Source organism: Microtus ochrogaster, linkage group LG7_11 (genome assembly GCF_000317375.1).
Source record: "Microtus ochrogaster isolate Prairie Vole_2 linkage group LG7_11, MicOch1.0, whole genome shotgun sequence".
NCBI lineage: Eukaryota > Metazoa > Chordata > Mammalia > Rodentia > Cricetidae > Microtus > Microtus ochrogaster.
The window spans coordinates 21,453,792-21,478,835 of NC_022032.1; the positions used below are offsets into that span (position 1 = coordinate 21,453,792).

At 42.6% G+C, this 25,044-nt stretch overlaps 1 protein-coding gene across 5 annotated transcripts in view; it reads right to left on the reverse strand.

Annotated features, from left to right (window-relative positions):
- The window catches only part of Tenm3 (teneurin transmembrane protein 3), a 1,721,676-nt gene that overhangs the window by 46,102 nt on the left and 1,650,530 nt on the right, over nt 1-25,044 (reverse strand). For all 5 annotated transcript variants that reach the window (XM_026786916.1, XM_013352002.2, XM_026786915.1 and 2 more), the window contains 7 exons: nt 23,219-23,435; nt 22,070-22,189; nt 21,268-21,529; nt 15,219-15,486; nt 13,853-13,996; nt 9,387-9,636; nt 8,715-8,735 (listed from right to left, as the gene is read on the reverse strand). In XM_026786916.1, the coding sequence (XP_026642717.1) occupies nt 8,715-8,735; nt 9,387-9,636; nt 13,853-13,996; nt 15,219-15,486; nt 21,268-21,529; nt 22,070-22,189; nt 23,219-23,435 (1,282 nt within the window). The remainder of the gene's footprint in view (nt 1-8,714; nt 8,736-9,386; nt 9,637-13,852; nt 13,997-15,218; nt 15,487-21,267; nt 21,530-22,069; nt 22,190-23,218; nt 23,436-25,044) is intronic.

The window sequence follows — 25,044 nt, forward strand, 5'->3', positions numbered from 1 at the left end:
TGGTGCCAATGGAGGCCAGGAGAGGGCATCAGATCCCCTGGAACTGGAGTTAAGAATCAAACGCTGGTCCTCTGGAAGAGCACTGAGTGCTCTTAACTGTGGAGCTATCTCTCTAGCCCCCACCAAGAGGCATTATTAAATGCCACTAACCTTGCTCTAGCCTCAAATAAGGAAGCAAGTGCCCTGACAGATAGATGAAGTTTATTCTAGGGAAAGACCCCTCCAGCACATTCTCCATGGACTTAACATTGCTTTGCTTTTCTGCAAACCTCACAAACAATTTCCTCCCCGCTACCAAGAATGCAGCCTTATGCCCATCGTAGTTGCTTTCGAACAGTCCAGAAAAGCAGATGGTGTGGGTATACTGTCTGCTCAGAACTACAGGGATAAGATGAGATAATCCATCCAAATGCAGAAGGCAATCTCCGAACACTACTTTCTTAGCAATGTGACTTTTGGATCACATGCAAACATGGTCCTCTGGAAAGGACAGAAATAGTCTGAGTGACTTGGTGTTTCAGCGGGGAGAGCGAAGATGAGATCCATTAAATAACATAGCTTTTGAGAACAAGCTTGGGTTCATGTTCTCTTCCCCTCTCACCCTATCTCATCCCTTTTCTCTATTCCTTCCATCTCTTTGCCGTCAAATACAGAAAAAGCCACACACTTATTTATTTTATATGTGAACATCTGTGAGATTGTGTCTCCTAGGAACATCGGAGAAGCTATATACGTGAAGTCTATCCACCACGGCAGCTTAAACATGACCAGAACAAGAACACACCAACAGACATGCTGACATAGAAGGTGGACAGTTCATGAAGCCCCAGTTCTACACGAAGAACCCCAAGAAACAAGGATCCTGACATCAGGGAGAAATAAGTTTTCCCCAGAGAAGAGAGAGTGCGTGTGCACAAACACACACACACACCACCACCACCACCACTACAACCAACAACAATTAAAGAGAAAGATGCTATGAATTTGAAAGAGAGCAAGGGGAGAATTCATAAAACATTTGGAGGGTGGAAAAGGAGGAGGGAAATGATGCAATGATATCATAATTTCAAAAATAGAAAAACATGCAGTATAAGATCAATATAAACCTTTTAATTTTGATAATGGAATAATAATTTATAATAATAATTATGCTATAATGAAACCATTCTTCCTATTTAATGTTCTTTAAATTTTTATTTAGTTTTTTGTGTGTGAGTGTGTGGTATATGTGTGTGCAAGCCAGAGGTTGATGTTGGGTCTTCCTCTATTGTTCTAGGGCTTAATTTTTGAGATAGGGACTCTCCCTGAATCAGGAGTTTGTAAAGTCAGCTAAAATAGCGCACCCTAGGGATCTGGGAATCTACCCGCCTCTGTCCCCCAGTGCTAAGGGAACAGGCATGTGCCAATGGGTCCAGCTTACACATGGGTGCTGGAGGTTTGAAACCAGGTCGTCTTGGTTTCCTAGTGAGCAATCCTACAGTCCCATCGCTAATCTCATATGTTGTGCAAGCGGTGAACACGTGTCCTTTAATGCGAGGGGCTTTGCTACAGTGTTAAGAGTTTCGAATCATGTTTCTCACATTGGGGAGCAGAGCCCATCATGTAGACAGCAGGGACCTCTGGAGCGCAAGGGGGCGCTAGGGCTATGAGGCCACAGCCACACCAAGGCCCTAACCTCCCAGGTCTTTAGGTCTCCTTTCCAGCCTTCAGTATCTTTTAGCACGAAGAGTCAGGTTAGACCAAGAGGTCTTAAACACAGGAAGATGTTAAGGATAGACAGTTCTCCGAAGGACTCGGAAGGAAGTGAGAAAATACACACATCTCAGAAGTCTGATGTGTAGCAAATGGCCTATTGACCATGATGGATGTGAAGACATCATTTTCCTTCGGGAGCACTGGCACAGCTGTGACCGCAACTCTACCAACAGCCCGAGAGCAGGCCTTTTAGCTGTGCACAATCAGTCACAAAGTTTGAGGCCCATCACGTTGGGTTTATTCAAAAGATGTGCCAATGGAGGGATGCTCTAGTCTTTCTTACTTCCCTGACTATGTGATAACTGTGTAGGTTTTTTTTTTTTTTGGCCGACTATGATTAATTTCTCATGTTATTTGTACACCTATAAGAACGAGGTATGGACCACTCTGACTGGGTTTGAATCCCAGGTTCATCACTTAATAAGTACAAGCTAACTGTGACTCAGAATCTTTAACTGCAAGGCGGCAACAACAACAGATTCTTCTCAGGACGCTGGGAGGATAACAAGACTTAATACAGGGATATCTCTAAACATTTCAAAAGATGGATTGTTTTTAACTGTGTGTGTATATCTCTGTGTGAGTGTGTGTACATGAGCAAAGGTGTCTGCAGAGACCACAAGTGGGCGTTAAATTCCCTGGCGCTGCAGTTACTGGTGGTGGAGAGCTGACATGTGGGTGTTGAGAACCGAGATTGGGTCCTCTGCCGAGCCATTTCTCTGGCTGTTTAAAAAAAAATTACATTTATTGGGGCTGGAGAGATGTTGTTCTACCAAAGAACCCATGTTCAATTCCAGTCCTGGGGAGCTGATAGCCTTCTTCTGCCCTCTACAAGAACTGCAGGCATGTAGCATGCAGATGGACCCGTACTCAAAACACCCCCACACATAAAATGAACAAATACTCCTAGGAAAAATGACGTTTATTTACTGTGCGTGCATAAGTGCAAGCCACAGAACACATGTGGAGGTCAAAGGGCAACACGGAAGAGTCGTGGTTTTCCCTCATTGTGTTCCAGGCCTTGACCTCAAGCCGTCAGGTTTGGAGGCAGGTACCTTACCCACTAAGCTGTCTTGCTGTCCATTGAGTACAATCTTTAGAACAGAGCCTGGTCTCTAAGACGTACTCAGTAGGAACCAACTGGCCTTACTATTCGCTATTTTTCTGTCCACCGTGAAATTTCAATATGCCTTTCCTAATATACATATATCATATGCTAGGAGGTCTGACTCACTTTCAGAAAATGTTAGGGGGGAAAAAGTCTCAGAATGTGAATAGATTCAAATTTGCTTGTTTCTGTTGCCATATCAGCAATTTGTAATCTACTAAGCTATTAGAACAAAGTCCAGGCTCATCTTAGGATGTTCGCTGAGTTGTTTCGAGAGTAATTACAAGAAAGTTACATGAACTAACATACTTCATCATATCCTTCATTCTGAGACATTAGATTTGCTATTAGCGTGTGGGCAGCTCACTCTCTAGACATGGGGCATGAGATTTCTTGGTGCAAAACTAATACACAGACCAATCCACTAAGCTGGGCTTTGATTGGCAATGGTGATAGCTAGTTGGGCAGTAATTTGATGGTTGTGTGTGTGTGTGTTAGATCTGTTGGGTAAAGCATCATCCTCCTTCCTTGACACACAGGTGTTTCCTTTTCCTTTTCCTTTTCCTTTTGAAACAAAGGTCTCATCATATGACCAAGGCTGAGCTTGAACTCACAAGGAGCCTGGTTTGAAAGTCTTTGACCACCTGCCTCTACTTCTGCCGAGCTAGGATTACAGTTTGCATGAGTGACTGAAGACACAGTCACTTTCAAACAAGCAGCCCAGTTTGACAACATAGAAGGAGGGAAAGGTCTCACTGTGCATACAACCCTATTGCTCAGAGCCCCTTGCGGAAGTGCGCATGCCCAAGAGAGGTGGTGCAGTCTTGATTGACAGCCACTCCTTAGGCCCTAGCTTCACACAGGTGGCACGCATCTCTACAGAGCTGAAACGGGACAAAAATGATACCACCAGGTGACATGCCAACACGGATGGGGGAAATTTTACAGGGTCCTAGATGAAGAACTACAGGCAACCAATAGCTGCGGAGACCACACACACACACACACACACACACACACACACGAGAGAGAGAGAGAGAGAGAGAGAGAGAGAGAGAGAGAGAGAGAGAGAGAGAGGCAGACAGACACATGTAACAATAATGAAGAAGTTAAATTTGAGGGGGCACAGGACTGGAAAGTGAAAAGAGTAGAAATGATGAGAATACAGCATTCATGCTGGAAATCCTAAAAATAAAACTAAATAAAGAATCCCCCTCCCCCCTCAAAAAAAAACCCAAACCAAACCAAACTAAAACACGATGACAAAAGTGAGCGTGGAAAGTTTTACTTGACAGACGACAGGTGACAGAGGAGTTCTGAATCACATACACAACAGGAATTTGACTCAAGATCATCTGATTTTAAGCTTGAGGAGTTCTCTGACAGGGCACGAGAACCTGCTTTCTATTGTCCCAGAGGTCATTGAGGGGCTGGTCTGTAGCTTCAGAAGGGCAGAGGGCCTCCGATGAGAAGAGCGTCTAGTGTGTAGTCTGTAATCTATAATCGGAGGTCACAGTGACGGGAACAGGGCTGCAGCTGGTCACAGGGCACAGCGGTTTATAAAGGCCATGTTTTGGGGGAAATCTGTGTTCAACACAGAAACACTGAGCGTTTCTGTGCGATTGGCTGTCTGAGATTTTGCTGTTTCAGAAGGGTTCAGAATGACAGCCGTGCCTAACAGCTGCAAAAAGCAAGGAGGCAAGTTCAAGTCAACACCTTCTGTCTACTGCACCTCGATTCTGAACTGAGGGAGGATGACCTAGATGCCCGTTATCAAGACATCTTTCCTGTAGTCTTGTCAATTGGACACAGACCCAGGGGCAAGTGCGGGCTGGTTACACTCATTTACTTTCTCATAATTCAGCCTTCTTAGATGAGAGAGACACTTGCAGAGAGCAGCTCAGAAAATGCACGCTATTAACACTTTTTATCTTTTCACTTGGAAACTGTGCCGCAGCTCTTTGCACACAAAGAGTTAGAAGAAGCAGAACGAATTCCTTTTATGTATAAAAGCAAAACTGCCTATTTTATGGTAACCAAGAGACTGCTTCGATGATTGCAAACAGAGACCTGGGAGATAGTCTTTCTAATAAATCAATAAGAAATGCTGACTCAAGTCTTGATAGTTTTATGTCAAAAATTTAATTAATTCAAACCACAAGATTTGTGATAGAGATTTGCTTTGATCCTTTAATTAGTAATATAAAATTCACAAGGTTGATTTTTTTTTTTTAGTCCTATATGGTTAAATGCCCCTTGGCTGGTATTAATGAGTTAACTTAAATTTTTGAGTTTGGAATTTAAAGAATTTGAACAAGGGTGAGCTAAAATTTACTATCTATTAAGGGGTTTATTAGCAAAGTAATAAACATCAGAGGGGGAGATTTAGAATATCAAACAGAAACCCATTTTATAATCATGTTAGTGTTGCCAGTTAAAAGAATTAAATGATGACCGAGTATAACTAAGTATAACTAAGGGATTTTATTTTACAGAATATTTTGGCAGTACTTAATAACTTGCCATAATAGTGTGCTATTTGAATCTGTAAAGAATAAGACTGTCTCTTAATATTCCTGACTAATATTTTGATTATGGCTTCCATTGGTATAATTAATGACAGTCTGTGGTGTAGGCAATACAGCAAGAGGACCAGAAGCAGCTAGTCTATATATGTTAAATCATCTACAACTGACAAATGCCACTCCTGTATGTAGAATTAGACACATTTTGTGACTTCCCTTCTTTCTGCTGCTTGTTCCTGATTTGCTCACAACTGCTCTGTGACGCAGAAAAGTAGGCTATAATGCAATACCAAACAAAATATCTTTCTGCTTGTAATGACGGCTGAAAGGAGGGCCTTACTCAGGCTGGCCTAGTACACTACTGCTGAGCTACATGCCCGCCTTTTAATCACGGTTTATTCTGAGAGCCTCAGTCTGACCCAGGCTGACCTTGAACTCAGCTGTTCCTGACTAGGTCTCCTGAGCAGCTAGAATTACAGGTCTGTGCCTCTAGGCTGGGAAAGCATTTCAGTCTGTCCAAAGCTAAATGAGGACGTGCCAATGAATTTTTAAGTATGCTGATTTCTGGTAGGCCGATTTAGACGGTTGTTCAACACACAAAATCATTAATGGCACTGATGATGTCGTTATCTGTTTGATGAACGGGGCTCAAATACCTTGCCCATTTTCTACATTTTTGCCTTTCGTTTTTCTGCTCACTCCGTATGCCAGGGTGATATAAACTTGCATCAATCCAGGTGCTTCCACCTCCCAGGTGCTGGGATCAGAGGTGTGTGCCTCCAACTTCCAACACCCACAGGCTCTGTCCATTGTCTGCCTTCCTCTTGGCTGAGTTCCTCTCACTGTTGAGCCTCCTCTTCCAGGTATGCTTGCTCTCAGGGTCGAGTGTATTAACTTTCTAAGTGATCTTATAAAGCATATTATATCCCTAAAAGGCCACATTGAACATGCCACTTTTTCATAACCCGAAGATATCTTCTCACTCTTTGAGTAATTTTTTTCAGAGAGCTCAAGGCAGCCCTAAGCAAGCTGACCATAAAGGGCTTCAACCTGTGTCTCTCATTGTTACCCACACAAATCCCCACTTTATTTGGGTGGGTAGGATTACTCTTGGAATATCTTGCTTGCTTCACCTTAGACCCCCCCCATATATTTATTTACTCTCTATTGGTTTTTCATCATACGAACGTCATCATTTTATATCCTTAAATAAACAGATTTTATTCTTAGATCTAGCTCAAATATCAATACTTTTCTAGAAACTTCCTTACTATTCTGTTATCTCCCAGTTATCTTTTCCTCCAAGAACCGTCTTCAAGAACGAGACAGGTATGTACACTATGTGCCAAAAAATTAACACTGAAGATGCCAGTCAGCTACACCAATGGCTGGTTTGCCATTCTATGTGAGTTTCCAAGAGCTCAGTCTTCGATTACCATTCATCAAAGTGTCTGGCACAGGGGGACTAATCATTTAAACACTGTTAGAGTTAGCACCCACGAGTATCAATACATATACACAGCCCAAATAGTACGGCATTCCCGGGTGCCACAGAAAGGAAAGGGAAGCTCAAATGTAGTCAGAAGGACACACAGAGAAAGCTGACAGACGACTAGGGAGGGCGGTTCCATTAAGTGTCACTGCCAAGTGCCAGGAGTTAGTATATATTGACTTCATATTCTATGGCAGAATGCATAACAGCAAGCTCCAAACCCAGACATATTTTACTCAGGAAGGATAATCGTAAATAACTTGCAAAAATGACTGTGAAGTAAGTCTAAACTTTTTAAAGCATTTTTATTTTATTTTATTTTATAGCATTTCTAGGAAGTCTCCTTATAGAATCCTGGCCATGGGAGAACACATAAGAACGAGGAGTGAGAGAGAGAGGAAAGAACAGGCACACAAGAGGGGTTCAAACCACTGCCACACGTTTCTTAGCTGTGTATCTTGGGATGTAATACCTTCCAGCTTCCATTACCTCATGTGGAACCTGAGGGATTACTGTGTGGCTCTCTAATAACATACAAGAAGTGTCTGGCACAATGCCTGGCATGTAATAGGCCAGCTTGTTAAAAGGTAGGCTTTCTCGGCTTTCCTGTATCGCCTCCAGCATTTTCACATGGGGGCTGGTGTGCAGACCTGTCTGTCTTTCTTCTCTTCTCCATGACTACCAAGAAAACAAGCAGAGAAGCGTTGATATTCTTGGGGCTCCTAGCAGTATGCTCAGTGTGCTCTGGGGGAGATTGAGTGTCAACCTTAGCACATGACTGGGCCATTAGTTGAAAATATCAGGCCAATACAGAACCTCAGGAAGGGTCCTGGGACCATGTCTGGGTACTCTGATCTGCAACAGTTATCTGTCTGTTAGCAGGGCTCCGCCATTTGCTAGCTGTCAATCTCTACAACAGTTACAGGGAGCTATATTGACTTGGTCATCTAAGAACTCGGACATAAAATAACACGCTACCTTTTAAAATAAATCATCGCATTAGATGGCCAGACTAGATCTGGCATGTCTAAGCCTTCTTGCTTTTCACTAGCTCTTTCTTATTTTTTTCTTCTGTCATTAAAGAAGGGCTGTCAGAGAAGCCTGTTCTCAGAAGGATTTTATTGTATGTAACTTCTTCAGGCAAGTGTACTTATCAACAGGATATGAGCAACCTTCAGGCTGACAGGATTCTATATTCATCTTGAACTTTGAAGAAAGTCTTTCCCCGCATAATCATGGCAACAAAAATACTACTTCTTGGATCTGACAGCTGTTCCAGTGTGGGATAATTAGAAATCCCAGGCAGAGATAAGCCTGTAGGGTGCTAGAGAGGGGGGATCCTTTCCTAGTTCGCAGGGTCTAGAGCAGTATGCTCATATTGATCAGACAGATAATATTAAAAAATCATCGAACAATGTTTTCAGATTATTTTTCTTAAAGAGTTTCCCAAACTGAATTAGCTTTGTGCCCAATAATACATAATCTGTCCTGGAGAATGGTCAAACTATGATACCTCATTGACCTTGACCGTGTTGAACCTTTGCTCTGTTCCACAAGGCTTGGGTTATGTAAATCAGTAACTATACATTAGAATTCCTTGTGACAAGATTTTTCCTATAAACCAACTTGAAAATATCCCTAAAATCCTGTCACACAATATATTTTGCAGTGAGTTATGTAATTGTCCAATTAAGCAGTTTTAATTCCTGAGATGGTCTGTGATTCTGAGTTTCCTCTCAAGTTGATGCTATTAAAAAACAATTTCAGAGAGTCACATTGAGACATAAAAAGGACATCGGAAAAATATGCAGTAACCTTTAAGCAGAATGCTTACCTATGTCTAAAATCTTTATTTCTTGGTGGAAGCAGTTAAAAGAAAGGTAAAAAAAAAAAAAAGCAGAGTTAGAAAAGGCTTCTGAAAAAGAACAAGATCAATATTGGGGTTTTAATTACTTGTACGGAAAATTGCAGCTTAAGCTGAGAGAACACTGGCAATGAACTTTGCTGTCAGAACTGGTTGATAATCACACTTCAGACAAAGCAAGACAAGGGTATGCTGTTTTTACTATTCGAATGACGGCTAATGATTGGGTGGACCCAACTCCGCACCCAACATTCCTGCTTATTCACTATCATATCTTGATTCCAGAGAAAACACCTTGCGCCTCCGTTTCAACCACTGTGAAATAAAGATGAATTCCTGGGCTGCATTGATTCTAAGGAAAATTAAAGATATTAGAAAAAGTTGTCATTTTCCCTGTCGGTTCCCAGAACAAGAAAATCGCTGGACTGAGTAAGATATTTTCCACCTCAGACAACTTTATACATTTAAAACACTACAGACTGCTGACCGTCTACCTCTAGTTAAGAAGTATACCCTTCCTATGATAAGTTTTAAACTGTAGGGATGTATCTTTAAATAAATGATTCAGCATACCACATCCAACTTCAATTTTTAAGGATATGTTTGTCTTTGATTGGCGCCCCCAATAGAGGAAAGACATACCTTAGCTCTAAAACGCTTGTGACGTTCCCAGAAGGGAATATCCTTCGGACATAGTTGAAATCCCCTACATAAAGACTGCCGTCGATCCCGCAGGCTAGCGCCACTGGTGCCAGCAGTTTGTTCCCATCAGCTTGGCCATTGCAACTTGGGCATGAGATGCTGCGCCTCCGACCATTGCCCATGATGCTACTGACCACTGGAGGCTGCTGGGAGATGAACTGATTTTCCCCGTTTCCTTTGTACAGTATACCTGGAAGAAAAAGTGCGTTTTTCTTACGGTGTAAACGGATGACGAAAGGCAAACATGCCCCCGAGAAATCTCACGACGGTGCAGTGTCTTTCTGATCTAGAACTGGAAACTTGAAGTTATTACATGAAGACCCACACAGGTTCTATTTAGAAAGTACTATCTGTTATGAGTAGACAGACTAGAGGGAAGAGCACTGGACTAAGAGAAGGCATTAAAACTCTAAATTCTCAACACCAGCGAGCCTGGATCGTGGCTACACGTTGGAGTAGTCTGGAGGACCGTAGAAAATTTCTGATGGCTGGGCCTTGCCCCAAGGAGTCTGATTTAATGGGTCTGGGTGCAGCCTTAGTGTTTTCATCTTTAAAAACTCTCCAGGTGATCTCAATGGACAGCCAAGCTTGAGAACCGTGCTCTATGGAACGTTCCTTAGGAAACAGAAAGTTTGCCTCATTGTTAATCAATGTGGAAAATATTACATATTAACCTGATTAGTAGAATTGCACCCTTGGAATATGAGTTTCTTATAAATTTGCCATGAGTTTTAAAAAAAAGCTAAAAATACTTTATGGAAAGAAGCTTAGAAAGTATTTATTTATAGGTCTCATGATAGTAAGCATATAATCTATCACTGAGCCATACCCCTGGCCTATGGAGGCCTATTTTTAACTCTGCTGTACTGTCAAGGGGTCTTGCTTCATAGTCATCTGATGTAAACACACACACACATACACACACACACAGACACACACATCCGTAATGACACACAAACACACACAGGGTAGTCTTCTTTAACATTCATCTGATGTAAATATATACCTCTATCTATCTACCTATCTATCTATCTATCTATCTATCTATCTATCTATCTATCTATCTATCTATCTATCTAAAATTATTTAAAACTCAAATCCCAATGAACTGATGCCGAAGGCCAGCTCGTTATTCAAACTGAACTCTACTTTAAGGAATGAAAGTGTCAATAATTTCACAAAGACAAAAATGCCAACCAGCTCCTTAATGACCTTCATTGAAAATGTGAGAAAAAAAATTCCAAAGGAGTATTTAGTACTTTCCTAGTGAGAACTAAGGTTTGAGACTTCATCTTGCTTCACTTCACTGCTACCCCGTGCAGATCAATGGCTGGGATCTGTTACTGACTGGCTTTTCAGCTCTTCCCCTCCCACGTATATTTTAGGACACACCTCGATGTGTTATTAGCTGTATAAACCGCTTGCTACTTTGGCTTTCGAGCTGTATCTATTGTATTTATCGGGTGTTCTATGCTTCAAAGTGGTTCTCAGAGCTAATGAGTGTGCTTCTCAGCAGATAGACTGGCAGAATAATCTTGTGAAAGTGCAGACAGAAAACTCGAAAACGTGATTTTTCCTCCACTTTGGGATAATTTGAAAGTGAAGAAGTGATCAGAATAATTGCACTCCCCTTATAGCTCGGCACATTTTAGGTGCGTTTTGTGATTACTTTTTTAAATGCCTCGCTATTTGGGTGATGTAATAATCACGGCAAATTTACATCAAGAAATCAGGAATGATAAAACAGGTTTATTCAAATTTAAGAGAAAATAATTTAAATAAGTCTGGATCATAACAAGAGATGAAACGCTTTTTGCCTTGAATATTCAAAGACATGGATGATAACCTAAGATTTTTTTTCCTTTCTGTGATTACATTATTTGACAATTATGGACGTATAATTTCCTGGGAGAGCTCTGCAATTTTTATCAGAAGAAACCCTATGAGGCATCCCACTGCTCTACTGCATCTGATGTCTGCATCACACAGAATGACCGGCCCTTCACGAGTGTCCTCCGTGACAACGCAGCAGAGTGGTCAGCATCACAGTATTTGTCCCCACGTTCAAGGATGCCTGAACCAACAGCCGTCACCACCTCCATCTGTGCCTCCTCGTCTTCCACAGCCACTGCTCATCCCGCTTGTCCCAGCTGCAAGTCGCTTTGTTCATTCAATCAGACCCATGTCACTTTGGAAAGCCACTGCTGGCCAAGCTGCTCTTGGATTAAAGTTTACACTGCAAACCGTTCACCATGGGACTCAGGCCACCTCCTATTTTCAAGCAACATTTTGTAACAATCGTTTTTTTGAAAAACAGAATTCTTGGCAGCTCAGCTTTAAAACCTGATCTGGTATTATAATAAAAACCTCCTATATATTATCCCGGATTAGAATATGTGTTTATATATATATATGTTTATATGATGCAACCCTACACAATATCCATATACTTCCTAATCTTTCCGAGTGCTATAATCAAGTATCCCAACAGGGGTGAAGCACGCGAGTTGGGCTCAACGCCTGTATTCTCCCTATTGATTTCTAGTCCCTTAGAGAAATCCTGTCGTTACCTGGCTATGAATTTTATACTGTATTTTCATCATAACTACAACATACTTAGCACAGTGTTCCCTCAGGTTTGTTTGTGAGGGACTCATGCAGGAATACGGAAATATGTGGAAAATGCGTGGAGTATGATTTTAAATAACTGAATCAGGACCAGCTGCAAGCATGGTTGGCACGTGCCTCTGCATCCTGAAAGATCACGATTCGGCTCGGTATGACTCACATCACAGGCTACCATCACTTCAGATAACACCAATGACTCAAGGCAAGGGAAGCTTCGAGACGACATATGGAGTGTTCTTGATGGGGGGGAGTTCCTTCTTCTTCTTCCCTCTCTCTTTTTTTAAGTTTTAAAATTTTCTAGATAGTTCCAAACTGCCTAGGTGGCCAAGGATGATCTGCAGTCTCTGACTTTCCTGCCTTCGCCTCTTCGCAGGAACTAGAGTTGCAGGTGTGAGCTACATAGCCTGGTTTATCTGGGCTATGTGCCGGCTCGGCAAGCGCTGCTCCCCCTGAGCTACACGCCTACATGTATAACGTCTGTGCTGTGTGTAGTGCTTGAGATGGACTGTGTTTCCAACCTTCTGTAATGTACACCAATGGCCAGGACACATGGGGAAGAAGAGAGCTAGATACTGCTGCAAAACCAGGAAAGACGTGAGGAGGATTCTGTTTGTCTTCCAGAGTGATCTACGCCCTACTTTTCACCATCTCCTCAAGATAAGGCATCAGCAGTTTCAAATACCAACTTGGAAACTACTTCCCAGTCAGTATACTTAGAGAGTTGATACCTTCTTCCCAACACTCATAGTTTTAAAGTCAGAGCAACCATCAGAGACTCATCACTCGTCACTCCAGACCTGACGGTTGATCTTGAGCAGTTAATGGTGTGATAGTCTCAATTCAACATTTCGACTCTTCCAAAAAGTCAGAATTACTCAGAAAGCACAGACATCTCTCGCTACTCATAGAAGGAAAGTAGAGGCTTCTCAGTATGAGAAGGTTTAAGACAGGTTAGAATTGGTTTCCTTACAGCCCTGTTCTTTTAGATAAAACACCTTTGGATGCTCTGACATGTGGGCAAGCATGCAAGCAGAATGTCAGGCACGGAGTAGAGGCAGCAGAATTCCTTCCTGCCAGAGTTTTTATGTATGGGAAGGGATGGTTCACACTCTGCAGGTCATGGATTTTTGGTGTGTGACGTCCAAAATGTGTTTCCCTGGAGTACATTTATTATCATATTGTCAGGTCTGCTAGAAGTAGTACTTTAGTTTTTCCTCTCTCAAATTATTCATTTATATTTCCCCCAATCATCACAAAATCAAGCTACAATATTTTTGAGTGGTAATTCATTTGTCTTTGCCTTTTTCTTCAATAAAGACTAAACAGAACCTGGGGTGGTGGAGGCTCAGCTGGACACTTGAAAGCACTGGAAATCTATTGGTAAAGTCACAAGGATTTTTATCTTTGTTTAAAACAAACCACTTTGCCTCCAGATTTAGCAACCCCTTCCAGAGCCCAAGGCACACACACTTCTGTGTAGAACCAGGCACTTGCGGATGAATCTGCGCAGAAGAAACACAGGCAGACAGCGCGATTTCACCAGCATCGGCAATTTCTACTCCCATGGGAAAATCACTGTGTCAATGAACATAGGCACATTTGGAAACTCAGGAAGAGAATTGTAATTCTAAGACTTTCACGGGCCTCAAATGATCCCTTTATCATTTGTTTCCCACTACTTCCATTCCTGCAGTGCTCACGGGATAAGAACCTGTTGCAGGGCAGCGCCATGCCGTCGGCGCGAGGGTGGGCAGTGATGACCGCAAGCGAGAGCTTACCGTTCTGAACGTCCAGCACATGATGCTTATCCAGTGTCCAGCCACCCATGTTGGAAGCGTCCAGCTCGTAGCCTTGCAGAACGGCGGTCCTCTTTTCCCACAGAGTCAGGTCCAAACATGACTCATATTCGTACCCAACAGACACTGAAAGTCAAACAAACCACAGCTCACCCCTCAGCCGCAGGGGAAAAGGACTCGATCTTCAAACCACACCCACTCAGCTGCACGGGAAAAGGATGCTCACAGCTCACCCCTCAGCCGCAAAGGAAAAGGACGCAGGGTCTTAAGATTTGGAGGGAAATTCACAGTTGTGTTCTGAGATCATAGCTCCACTCATTTATCAAGGAGTTTGTTTTTATGTAAGGAGATTTTGCCAGATGAAAGATAAAAGCAACCATCTCCAAATGTTATTTTATACTGCTTTAATAGAATATAATCCCCCCACCTTTCACTCTTACAAGGGGTTCCCGGGATAATATTAGGTCTAAATTAAGGAGCTAATTAAAAATTCTATAAAATAGGTTTTCAGCAATTGCAATTAGATAAAACCAACTGAAAATATTATTTGTTATATAAATAACCAGAACTGTTTTGCTCCTAAGAACTTTCATTACGGAAAATATTTATGTATTTATACATAGCAGGCATAAACAGCAAAAATTAATAGTAAATTAAACCAATTCACAATGAAAAGACTTTTCAGAGTTCACAATGAACCAAGGATTTAAAATTTTAGAAAAAAACAGAAAAGTGATAACTATCGGATTGACGGGAAACAATTCAAATCCAAATTAGATTAATTTTGGAGAATAAAAATATATTTAAAGTAAAATTGAAGGCATAAAACCCATGTTTCCCTGAGGTTGTTGATGTTCTGACTTGAGCTTGACGCTGTACTAGACACGTCGAGTTTGGATGGTACCATCTGGCCATTCACTGAAACAGTGACTTGATGTTTCCAGTTCATCCTGACACTGGCCCTCTGGTCAGAGGAGCTGAGGCAATTCTTGGATCCAAATTTTGTTTGCTACACTGCAAATCATCATGTGATGCTAAAAACTAGTGAGACCAAGCTGTCAACGAAGGAAGAAGAAATGGGGAAGAGAGCCACAGGGAAAGAAAGAATACAGCAACCTGAAATTCTCCAGATGATTCCAATCCCAAATGCTGTCTTTCTTCTCATCATTTGGGATCCCTTCCTATGCCAGACCGGATCAGGAAATACCTGGCCTGTATTTCTCTAGATGAACCTGCCGCTACCATAGCTGCTTATCCATTTGTTTGCCATGGGTTTCTGATGACTTCTTTATAACTTCTGACCTCAAAACCACTTTTTCAACGCACAGGGCATAGCCACTAAGCTTACCAACTGCTTCCGACAGGCCGTAGACTTTCTGATTATATGCGTCGGTCTTATCCCAGATAAAAGTGTAGGCCAAGTTTGGCGAGGCAGGGAACCACTTCTGGAACAGTCTCCCAACCACAGCAACCATCAGATGGACCTTCATGAGGTTAAATGGTATGACGGCCTGGGTCATGGTGATCTTAAGAACTGACTTGTACCCCGCGGCTCTGGAACTCAGGTAGGAAAGCTTCAAATCCGTGCCCGGAATTGTGGTTTCTTCATGCAGGACCTAGGTTTGAAAAAAAAAAAAGCACAAGCTTCTTACTGGGATCATGTGTGCCCAAATTGAGAAGATACAGTGAGCAGAACCCAGCAGAGCACGGAAAATAAGACACAGCAGGGTCACGATTCACAGATAACATCTGAGCTGCTATCTTAGCCAATGATTATAAACAGTTCTGCCGCCAACCTAATGTTCTCCTCCAAAACCGAAGCTTGTTGTCATTTATCCTGGGTTAATCACACTCTTCGTACAGCTGTTGGTACGGCAGTCACAGGAGATACTCACTCACTCATCCCCTACTCCAGTCACTCCGAGGTCAGAGCTGACATTTGTACAGTGGTTAGCTCGGAACACGGATGCGTCATTAGCTGGTCCCTTAGCGACTGACCCTCAGCCTCTGGCCTCATTAGCCTACTTAGGTCACGGTTAGAAAGCCAGGAACACCAAGGAAGGCAGACTCACCTAGGTTAACGTTGAGATGTGGTGTAATGGCAGTGCCTTCTCGTAATTACATACTCAACTACAAAACTACTGATGTTTGATAACACAGCAGATGACATAATGTTTTAAAGCCGTGTGCATGTTTATTCTCAGAGAGTAACAAAAATGCACATATAAGAGAAAATATTTGTTTTGACTGTTAAAAAGTTGATTTTGATTTCTGACTGTAAAAACATTTTTGTTCATGTAAGGATACCTCGATTATAAATGTCTTTTTTTGTTTGTTTTTTTGTTTTTTTTCGAGACAGGGTTTCTCTGTAGCTTTAGAGCCTGTACTGCAACTAGCTCTTGAAGACTAGGCTGGCCTTGAACTCACAGAGATCCGCCTGCCTCTGCCTCCCGAGTGCTGGGATTCAAGGCATGTGTCACCACCGCTTGGCTACATTAAATGTATTTTAACCTTATATTTAGCTTCAATGCGAATAGCTCAATGGATGGTAGCAAACTTATGGGTAATGAAAATATTGGATGCTCAGATATTACCTAGCTATTTAAAAAACATTTGCAGTGTATATAAAAACTTAAAGCATTTTCTAAAATTCTTTCTAGTAATGTTTTTATTAGTTTTGTGACTAATGGATCTTTATAGGCTTACCATGTATACTGTAACATGCAAGGCTACCTTTGTAAAGTGTGCCTGTCTCACCCCATATCAAAACCACTTCATTCTTCAGCAGATAGACATCATTACAAAAATCCACAACTGGTCAAAATGCAGAGGACGACTGATCATGGTATTCCGGATGCCAAATAATCAACGTAAGGCTTGGGGAACATCACAGAAGATGACTAAGAAAAATTGTAAGAGCCTGAGGACCAGGACATGCTTGTGTGTGTGTGTGTGTGTGTGTGTGTGTGTGTGTGTGTGTGTGATGGAAACTGCATCCATGAAATCTCAACAATATAGCTGCCTAAATAAGACGTGAAAAATGACACCACCAACTGACATGCTCAGGTGGATGGGGTAAATCTTGATGGAGGAAGGTCATTGGTTAAAAAATAAAGAAACTGCTTGGCTGGCCCTCATGGGTTAAAACATAAGTGGGAGGAGTAAACAGAACAGAATGCTGGGAGGAAGAGGAAGTGAGCTCAGAGGCCATGCTCCCCACTCCCGGGCAGATGCCATGGAGCAAGCTGCCAGGTCAGACATGCTGAATCTTTCCTGGTAAGACTGATGCTACACAGATTATTTGAGATGGGTTGATTGGGATATGAGAATTAGCCTGTAAGGGCTAGAGTTAATGGGCCAAGCAGTGTTTAAAAGAATACAGTTTGTGTGTTGTTATTTCCAGTAAAGCTAGCCGGTGGCGGGAGCTGGGTGGCAGAATGCAGCCCCGCAGCTCCCACAACAAAATCTCACACGGTCCCAGCCCTAATTGAAGAGCTACAGGTACTTAATGGCTGCCCAGGGGGAGACTCAGTCTTTCCAGGTTTGTTATCCAATCCCAAGCAATCAGTCACAAATATATTCACATATGAGCAATGCCAAATAGACTCATTCAACTTAGAGCAAGTGGCAGAAATAATGTAAGAGGGTATTTACATAATAAATTAAAAAACTAGCCTTTGTCTGAAACCAACCACTTCCTCGACCATGAATGAAATGAAATTCATGCCCAGGCAATGCTGAAGCATGCATGGGCAGCCTGTATATGGCGGTTTTGTTGATCTTGTCCATATTAGGTTTCATGGTCTAAGTTGATGAGGATGACTGGCCAGGTCCCTTCCTCAAGAGAGCACCAGATCTCATTACAGATGGCTGTAAACCACCATGTGGGTGCTGGAAATTGAACCCAGGACCTTTGAAAGAGCAGGCAGTGCTCTTAGCTGCGGAGCCATCTCTCCAGCCCCTCTACCATGGTATTCATAAACGTTAGAATACATCACTACACACACTAATAATTCGATCAGCAATGACTGCCTTTCCTGAGATAAGAACCTTGGAGTAGTGGCTCAGTGTTCACTAATCTCTCAGGCAGCACAATTAGGAATGGCAGACACAGATTTGCCACCTCCCAATTTTAATCTCTGAAGTAAAGCTCTAGATATTATGAACATGGCTATCAATCTGTATAACCAAACACAGCTGGAAGTTGGCCCCAAGGAATGGACTAAACCAACTTCCACTGTGGTCTGTGAAGCAGCTGGCATTAAGATGGACATGATGATGGGCAATAGATTATGAAGGCACAACCCTAACATGTTGGTGTCACACGCTGGGGTCTGTATGACCCTAACATGTTGGTGTCATAAACTGGGGTCTGCACAACCCTAACGTGTGGGTGTCACAGGCTGGGGTCTTCACTAAGCGTGTTATCCATGCATTAACTATCCAGTCAGGATTCAGTTGTAGAGTTGTAGTAAAGAAAATGGCTTATGAACACACTGAACCTTCCTAGGTTATTTTGTATTTTTATCCTTCCACCCCATCCACTGAGAAACTTTTTAAAGTTCGCCTGTGTCCAAGAAAAGCATGACAGGATGAGGTGTGGGTGATCTAAAGGGAACCCGTTCTACCGTGAGAGGATGCAATGTCGATGCATTAGTTTGGAAAACAGATTTTTGTTGACTCCTGAGTGGCTCAGAAAATATGATATATTATTTCCTCTTAATTTATTTTCAGAACAATTTCCCATATTTTGATAGTCTTTCTTACTTGCAAGGGAATTAGTTGATGACCACTTCCTGTGGCCTCCTAGGAGTTGCTCCCCTACTTTAAAATATCATGTTATTCTTAATTTTAATAACCGATTATGGTCTCTGTCATCATTAGCCTACTTCCATGGAACAAATATCTGTAATTTAGTTCACAAAAGTGTTCATTTCTCCTTTGTAATTTAACCTGACCATGTCATATTTTATTTCTTAGGAAATACAAATTCTGCCAAAATGGGAAAATAAACCCTAGGTCTGCTTATGCCAGCTGCAACATCTGTAAGCCCCGTCCTTGACCCTGCTGAACACCCGGAAGCCACATCGGGCACTTGACTCCCTGAACCACTATTTCTATGTTCTTTTTGATAGTTAAGCTGAGCTCTGGTCAGACAGACATGCAAATACAGTAGACAAGAATCTGTTCACTATGTCTGTTTCTGCTCAGTTATGTATTTCGTGACTTGAGGTAGCCCGACCCTTGGTTCCATACTGCCTAAGGATTCAAAGTCTTTCTTTCTCTTCTGTCTCTTTCCTCCCCTGTTTAAATCATTTCCCTGTTATGATTATTTTTGTTTTGGGTAGGTGGGCATGCAGGTCAGAGGACATTCTGAGGGAGCTGGTTCTTGCCATCTACCATGTGGGTCCTGGGGAATCAATACCACACAGGTCACCAGCTCTACCCACTGAACCACACCGCCAATTTCTATACATCAGGTCTCTTGTTGATCAATATGCCGCTGCTACTCATCTCTTCCACATGAGCTCTGTCTGCTCTCCTCCCTCTTCTCTCTGGTCTCTCTAGGGCCAACCCCCTCAGCCACGCTGTCTCTGGTGTCCTCAAGGGACGGCCCTCTCTTTTGACCTTCCTGCTGTATTTCTTACATCTACAACCACAGGGTTCAAGTCTTAGCCATCTTTCCATCCTTGATGAGTGCTCCGTGCGTCATAGGCACTCAGTGGATTTTTTACTAAACTACCTACTGTGTGAAGAACTAGCAAAGGGACAGCATACATCCGCGGACCTGTTGCCTGTCGGAAACACATCCCTGTGGGTTAACGCCACTAGAAATCTGTCAGCCCCTGACAGACACTGCTTCTGATTAAGGTTGCTTTAGAACAAAGAAGTTTCGAGCTATAAGCCGGGCCCAGAGAAGGAAGCAGCAAACTGAATAAGGTCACGGTGAAGCTTTCAGGGCATCATCTCTAAGCTTACTTGGCTGCTAAACCCCTCCCTCCACGCCCTCTCCCCCACCGCCCTGCGTGCTGTTTTCACATGGCATTTGCCCAGGAGCCTTTTTATAACCTATACATTTCTGGCTAAGCTCTTGCCATCTCTGCATTTCCCTGATAGCGCATGTGTGTGCTGGACTCCCAGGATGCCTGTCCTCAGCTTCAGCCCCTTCCTGGACTGGCAGGTCGCTTTGTCAGAGGGACCTTTTCCAACTACACTGCATAAGATTCCTACCTCTGCCCAATTTTACCCTGCTTTATAATTTTTAATAAGCCTTATCAGAACTCGAATCATAGTAACTGCTTAGTTTCTTCGCTCGTTTTGGTTGGTAAACTCACTGAGAGCTGGTACTCCGCTTGGTTTACGACTGACTCCTATTTCCAATGGTTGCTATAGAACAAGTATTTCATACATGTCTGATGAATGAATGTAACAAACTTGCTGCATATGTGTGCACTTTAAATATTATGCTATTTTTATTCATGTAGTTATTATTATTACTGATATAGTACTTAGGATTGGACCTAGAATCACACAAGCTAGGCAAGTTGTTTACCAGGGAGCAATGTCCCCAGCCGCCTTTACCACTTTTGGTTACATTTCAAATTATTTATTTTCAAATTTTTACATACGTGCACATTTAGCATACGTGTGAAGGTGCCAGGGGAGGCAGAATCGGGGAGATGGATTCCCTGGAGACGCTGAATAGGTGGCTGGGATCTGCCTGTCATGGGTGCTGAGAACTGAACTCTGGTCCTCAGGGAGAGCAGCAAGTGGTTTTAGCAGCTGAACTATCTCTCCAGCCCTATCTACTATTTATTTTGAGACAGGATCTCGCTACATTGTCCAAGGTGGTTCTGAATTCATTCTGCAACCCAGGAAAGCCCTGAACCTGAACTGCTCCTAACTTCATCCTCTGAATGGCTGGAATTACAGTCCTGAACCACCGGCCTGGCCTTAAACCACATAGTTTTGCTTTGCATTTTAGCGTAGAATTAATTACTGTTTTACCTAATGTCTTACCTTTAAGATTTGAAAGTTATTTCTAAACACAGTTCAGAAAACAATCTGTAGACATTTCAATAGATAAAATGTGTATTAATTATGACTATTTCTTTAAAAGTCAGATATTCTATTCCCATGAAATCGGGGCATTATGAAATATCAATTGTTAGACTTTAAAACATGGCAATTAAAAGTTTTAGATAATACCTTTAGAAGGCTAATGCTTCCTGTCAAAAGTCACCTTTTCTAAGACATTTTTCTACCCTAGCACACATAGCCCACGTTTCAGAAATAGGATCTCACTAGACTCCTGCAACTGTTAAAAAAAATATTCTTTGGCACCCTGTGGATAGAAATACTTCCACACCAAGATCCTGCCAGCTGCACCGCTGTACCTGTGTCTCGGGGATGATGGGGCTGTCTTCCGGAGAAGATCTGAAGAAGGTGGACAGAGGTGAGGACACAATGATGGGACTCGGCCTCACAAAGCCACTGAGGTCACAGCTGGGAATGTCGTTCTCTTCTTTCTTCATGACGAGCGTATCCATCACATAAAAGACATTCCACGGAATCCACACAGTGTGGTACTGGGTGAGGAACGGGGAGCGTTCAAAGACCAGAGTCAGAGAAGCGCCGCCATTTGCCACCAAGTCAAACCTAGGACAGACAAGGTGCACTTAGTGAGTCGTCACCATACAAAGGCTGACTTGGTGAGCTGCCACCATTCGATGGCTGATGTGTCCCTCAAGTTAATATGATGCATAAAATAACCTTTTCCCCTGATTTCCAAATCTATGCTCCAAAGGAATTCCATAGCCAGCCCTCACCCAGCCCCTTTCCACTTGCCCATTTATCTGTGTGCACCTCCCTAAACTTCCTCTCTATTCTTTGGAACCATCTGAACTTAAGTTACAGACACCAAGAGACATGACCAATAAATATTTCAACACGAATCTTCAAAGACAAAAAAAAAAAAAATTCTCCGACAAAAAAACCACAATACTCTATCAGGCCTCAAAAACTGGAATGATCTTTTATAGCATATGAGTACATGACTTGCAATTTCTGCCTGAGAGTTGTTGCTTCCCTATTTAAAAAAAAAAAAAAAAGACAATGAAACACGATGGGTGATGGATGAATGCCCAGTCTTCTGCTCAAAGTACTTCACACAGAGACCGTGAGATGCGGTGGACTCACATTCCGTCCTGACGGGTGATAGTGTATCCGTATTCCGAGTAATGTAAAAACGAGACGTTGACGCCAATAAGCGGGGTTCCGTCAGCAGTGAGAACCTGGCCTCTGATGACAGATGCAAGGCTGTGGGAAACGTACAAGAGTCTGCATGAATCTCTGCCTTCCCGGGACAACGTTATCATGATTTACAGAGAATCAGACGAGAAAGATAAAATATCGCCATCACACACAATCAAAGGCTATTCACAAAAGGCAGACCTGGAGCTCACCAACACCATGTTCTTCTTAACTCTGTGTCATTTACTTCTCTAAATGCCTGGTGCTTACCCTGAGTTTTAATTTGCCGTAATCTGTTTTGTTTTGTTTTTGGAGCCTCATCAAGACTAATAATTTAAGAGATGAATTTCAGAAATTATAAATGATACTTCTTTTTTTTTCATATCTCAGATATATGCCATACCTGAAGAGAAGTATATTTTCCAATTAGTTCTGGGGCGATCTGTGAATCTGCTGGGACCACAAAGTAAGTAAAGACCATGTGTGCGACACGCTCTAATCTGCTGCTGGGTCTCAGAGCATTAATGCTGTTCAACGACGGCAGACCCAGGAGTTCGGTGTAAATCATCGTCTTTTGCTCAGCGAGACACGAGACACCTGCTTTCAGTTACTGGTTGATTTTCGGGTCGTTTACTGCCCCGCTTGGCACCAGTTGGATAGCTTATGCAACCTCACCACCATGCCGTTAGCAGCTCTGTTACATTAATTCATAATTTATATTATTTAGTGAGCTCAGCCAAAAGGAAAAAAGTGCACTTCTGTTTTGCCTTTTGGGGTCTTTTCCTCGTGCCTTCTGAAATGTTTCCAACTGCGCTCGCAAACTCAACTAGTTAAATGAAGATTTATTGACTCCTTAACGGAATGTCCTGGTACGTCTCAGGTACGGAAATTGACAAAGTATGTGATCTGTGTCAAAAATGCTTGAAATGCGAAGTTTGATGACGAATTCTCTGAAAAAGGAAAAACTATATATGTATGTATGTATGTATATTTTAAAGCAATTTTCTCAAACACACACTCATCAGCATTTCACAGAAAGTGCACAGGACCGTTCTCAGATCCTTAGGAACCTATATAAGGAAGGCAAGCATTAACCTCTTGTTGAAAGGACTTTCTCCGGGGAGCACGTGGGTGCTATCCGATCCAATCAGGAAACTGATTCGATCGTAGAAGGACTTGGCAGCTTGCTGAGATGGTGTCTGTAGACTCTGGCTAATGATATCCTGAGGATCAGGCAAACCACGGCAGTAGGGCTGATTTTGGCAGGAACTCTGTAGGCAGCAGTCAGGATCCATGCAGTCAACGAGTCCGTCTGCAGGGACAGCAACACACCAGTTAGATGGGACTGCTCCTTGCGCCTCCTCCTTGCGCTGTGGGGGTACAGTGGCTCGTGTCCTTTGGTGGGTTCGTTCTGTGCCAAAGGATCTGCCACCCCATATAGGACAGTGACCTCTATGAGACACCCTTTCTGAAGCCAGAGGAAATACAGATAGAATCTTGCGTCTGTGTTTACAGAAAGTCAAGATCTAGATTGAGGATGGTTGAAAGTCATCATATACCATTCATTCTGAGTGGGGAGTGTGCATTACTGTTTAGAGCACCTTCTTAGGAGGAAGGAACCAGGACAAGCTGGAAACACAATTACCGGAGCCGCTAGATTTTAGGGAAATGCACCAGGGCTTCCCGCACTAGGCGCAAACAGAAAACAGATAGGGACCCACGAGGCTCTAACAGTTAGGGGAAGTACTGCAAAGTGAGAGGGGGGAGGTGCTAACGTAAAATAGGTGGGGTTAGCCAGCCATCTCCCATAGCAACGGTTCTCCTTAGAAGGGTAAGGTATGTTCCAGAGGGAAGTAAGACATTTTTTTTTTTTCAAATTTAAAAAAGGAACCTGGTCTTCTCATTGGTTTCCCTTAAAATACAGTATTATTAAAACAAAAACAAAACCATGGCAAATGTGAATTACTCATGATAAAGGAGGTTGTAAAAAAGAATCAGTGGTGGGCAGTGGTGGCGCACGCCTTTAATCCTCACACTTGGAGGCAGAGGCAGGCGGATCTCTGTGAGTTCGAGACCAGCCTGGTCTACAGAGCAAGTTCTAGGACAGTCAGGGGTGCACAGAGAAACCCTGGCTGGAAAAACAGAAATAGAAACACCACACACACACACACACACACACACACACACACACACGCACGCAGAAACTAAAACAGCAAAAACAAAACAAAACAAAAATCAGCCACGAAGCATAGACCTACGGTATTCGTGCCATAAAGGAGCATGGATACGGTCACCATTGTCTTCTCCAAGAATATTACAAAGGAGCACTTGGTGGTTCATGGTCATACACCACATGATACATTACTGACATGCATTTCTGTTAACATGTAAGTCGGTGGTCTTGAAAGACCTGGGCTGCTTGCTGCCTGTTGATGCTGCGTGCTTACCCAGCGCGCTGCCTGTCATATCAAACTGGGTGGCAATGTAACCTACATCAACTCGGTAACTTTTAACAGTGACAACAGCAGATTATGCTGCTAGTTTGTGGTTTTCTATATGATGTCATTTGTCATCACTTTAGGACATATCCCTTCCTATTGATGTCATGATGTCTGATGACAACAGAAACGTCACATATCTCATGGTCATGGCTACCCTCACCCTAACCTAGGGCACGTGACAGCCTGACCTGTCTAGGCTTGCGTAAGACATCCAGATGTCTGCGCAGTGATCAAATGGTCACGTGATACAGTTCCCAGAATGAATGTCCGCCATGAGTGAGGCAGGGATATATTCTGGGTGAGGTATCTCACCAACCATGTGATATGTGAGTGGCTGTCAATCAAAGTGATGACACGGTCCTTTAAACCCATTGCTTATTTTATTTTATTTTTTGGTTTTTTGAGACAGGGTTTCTCTGT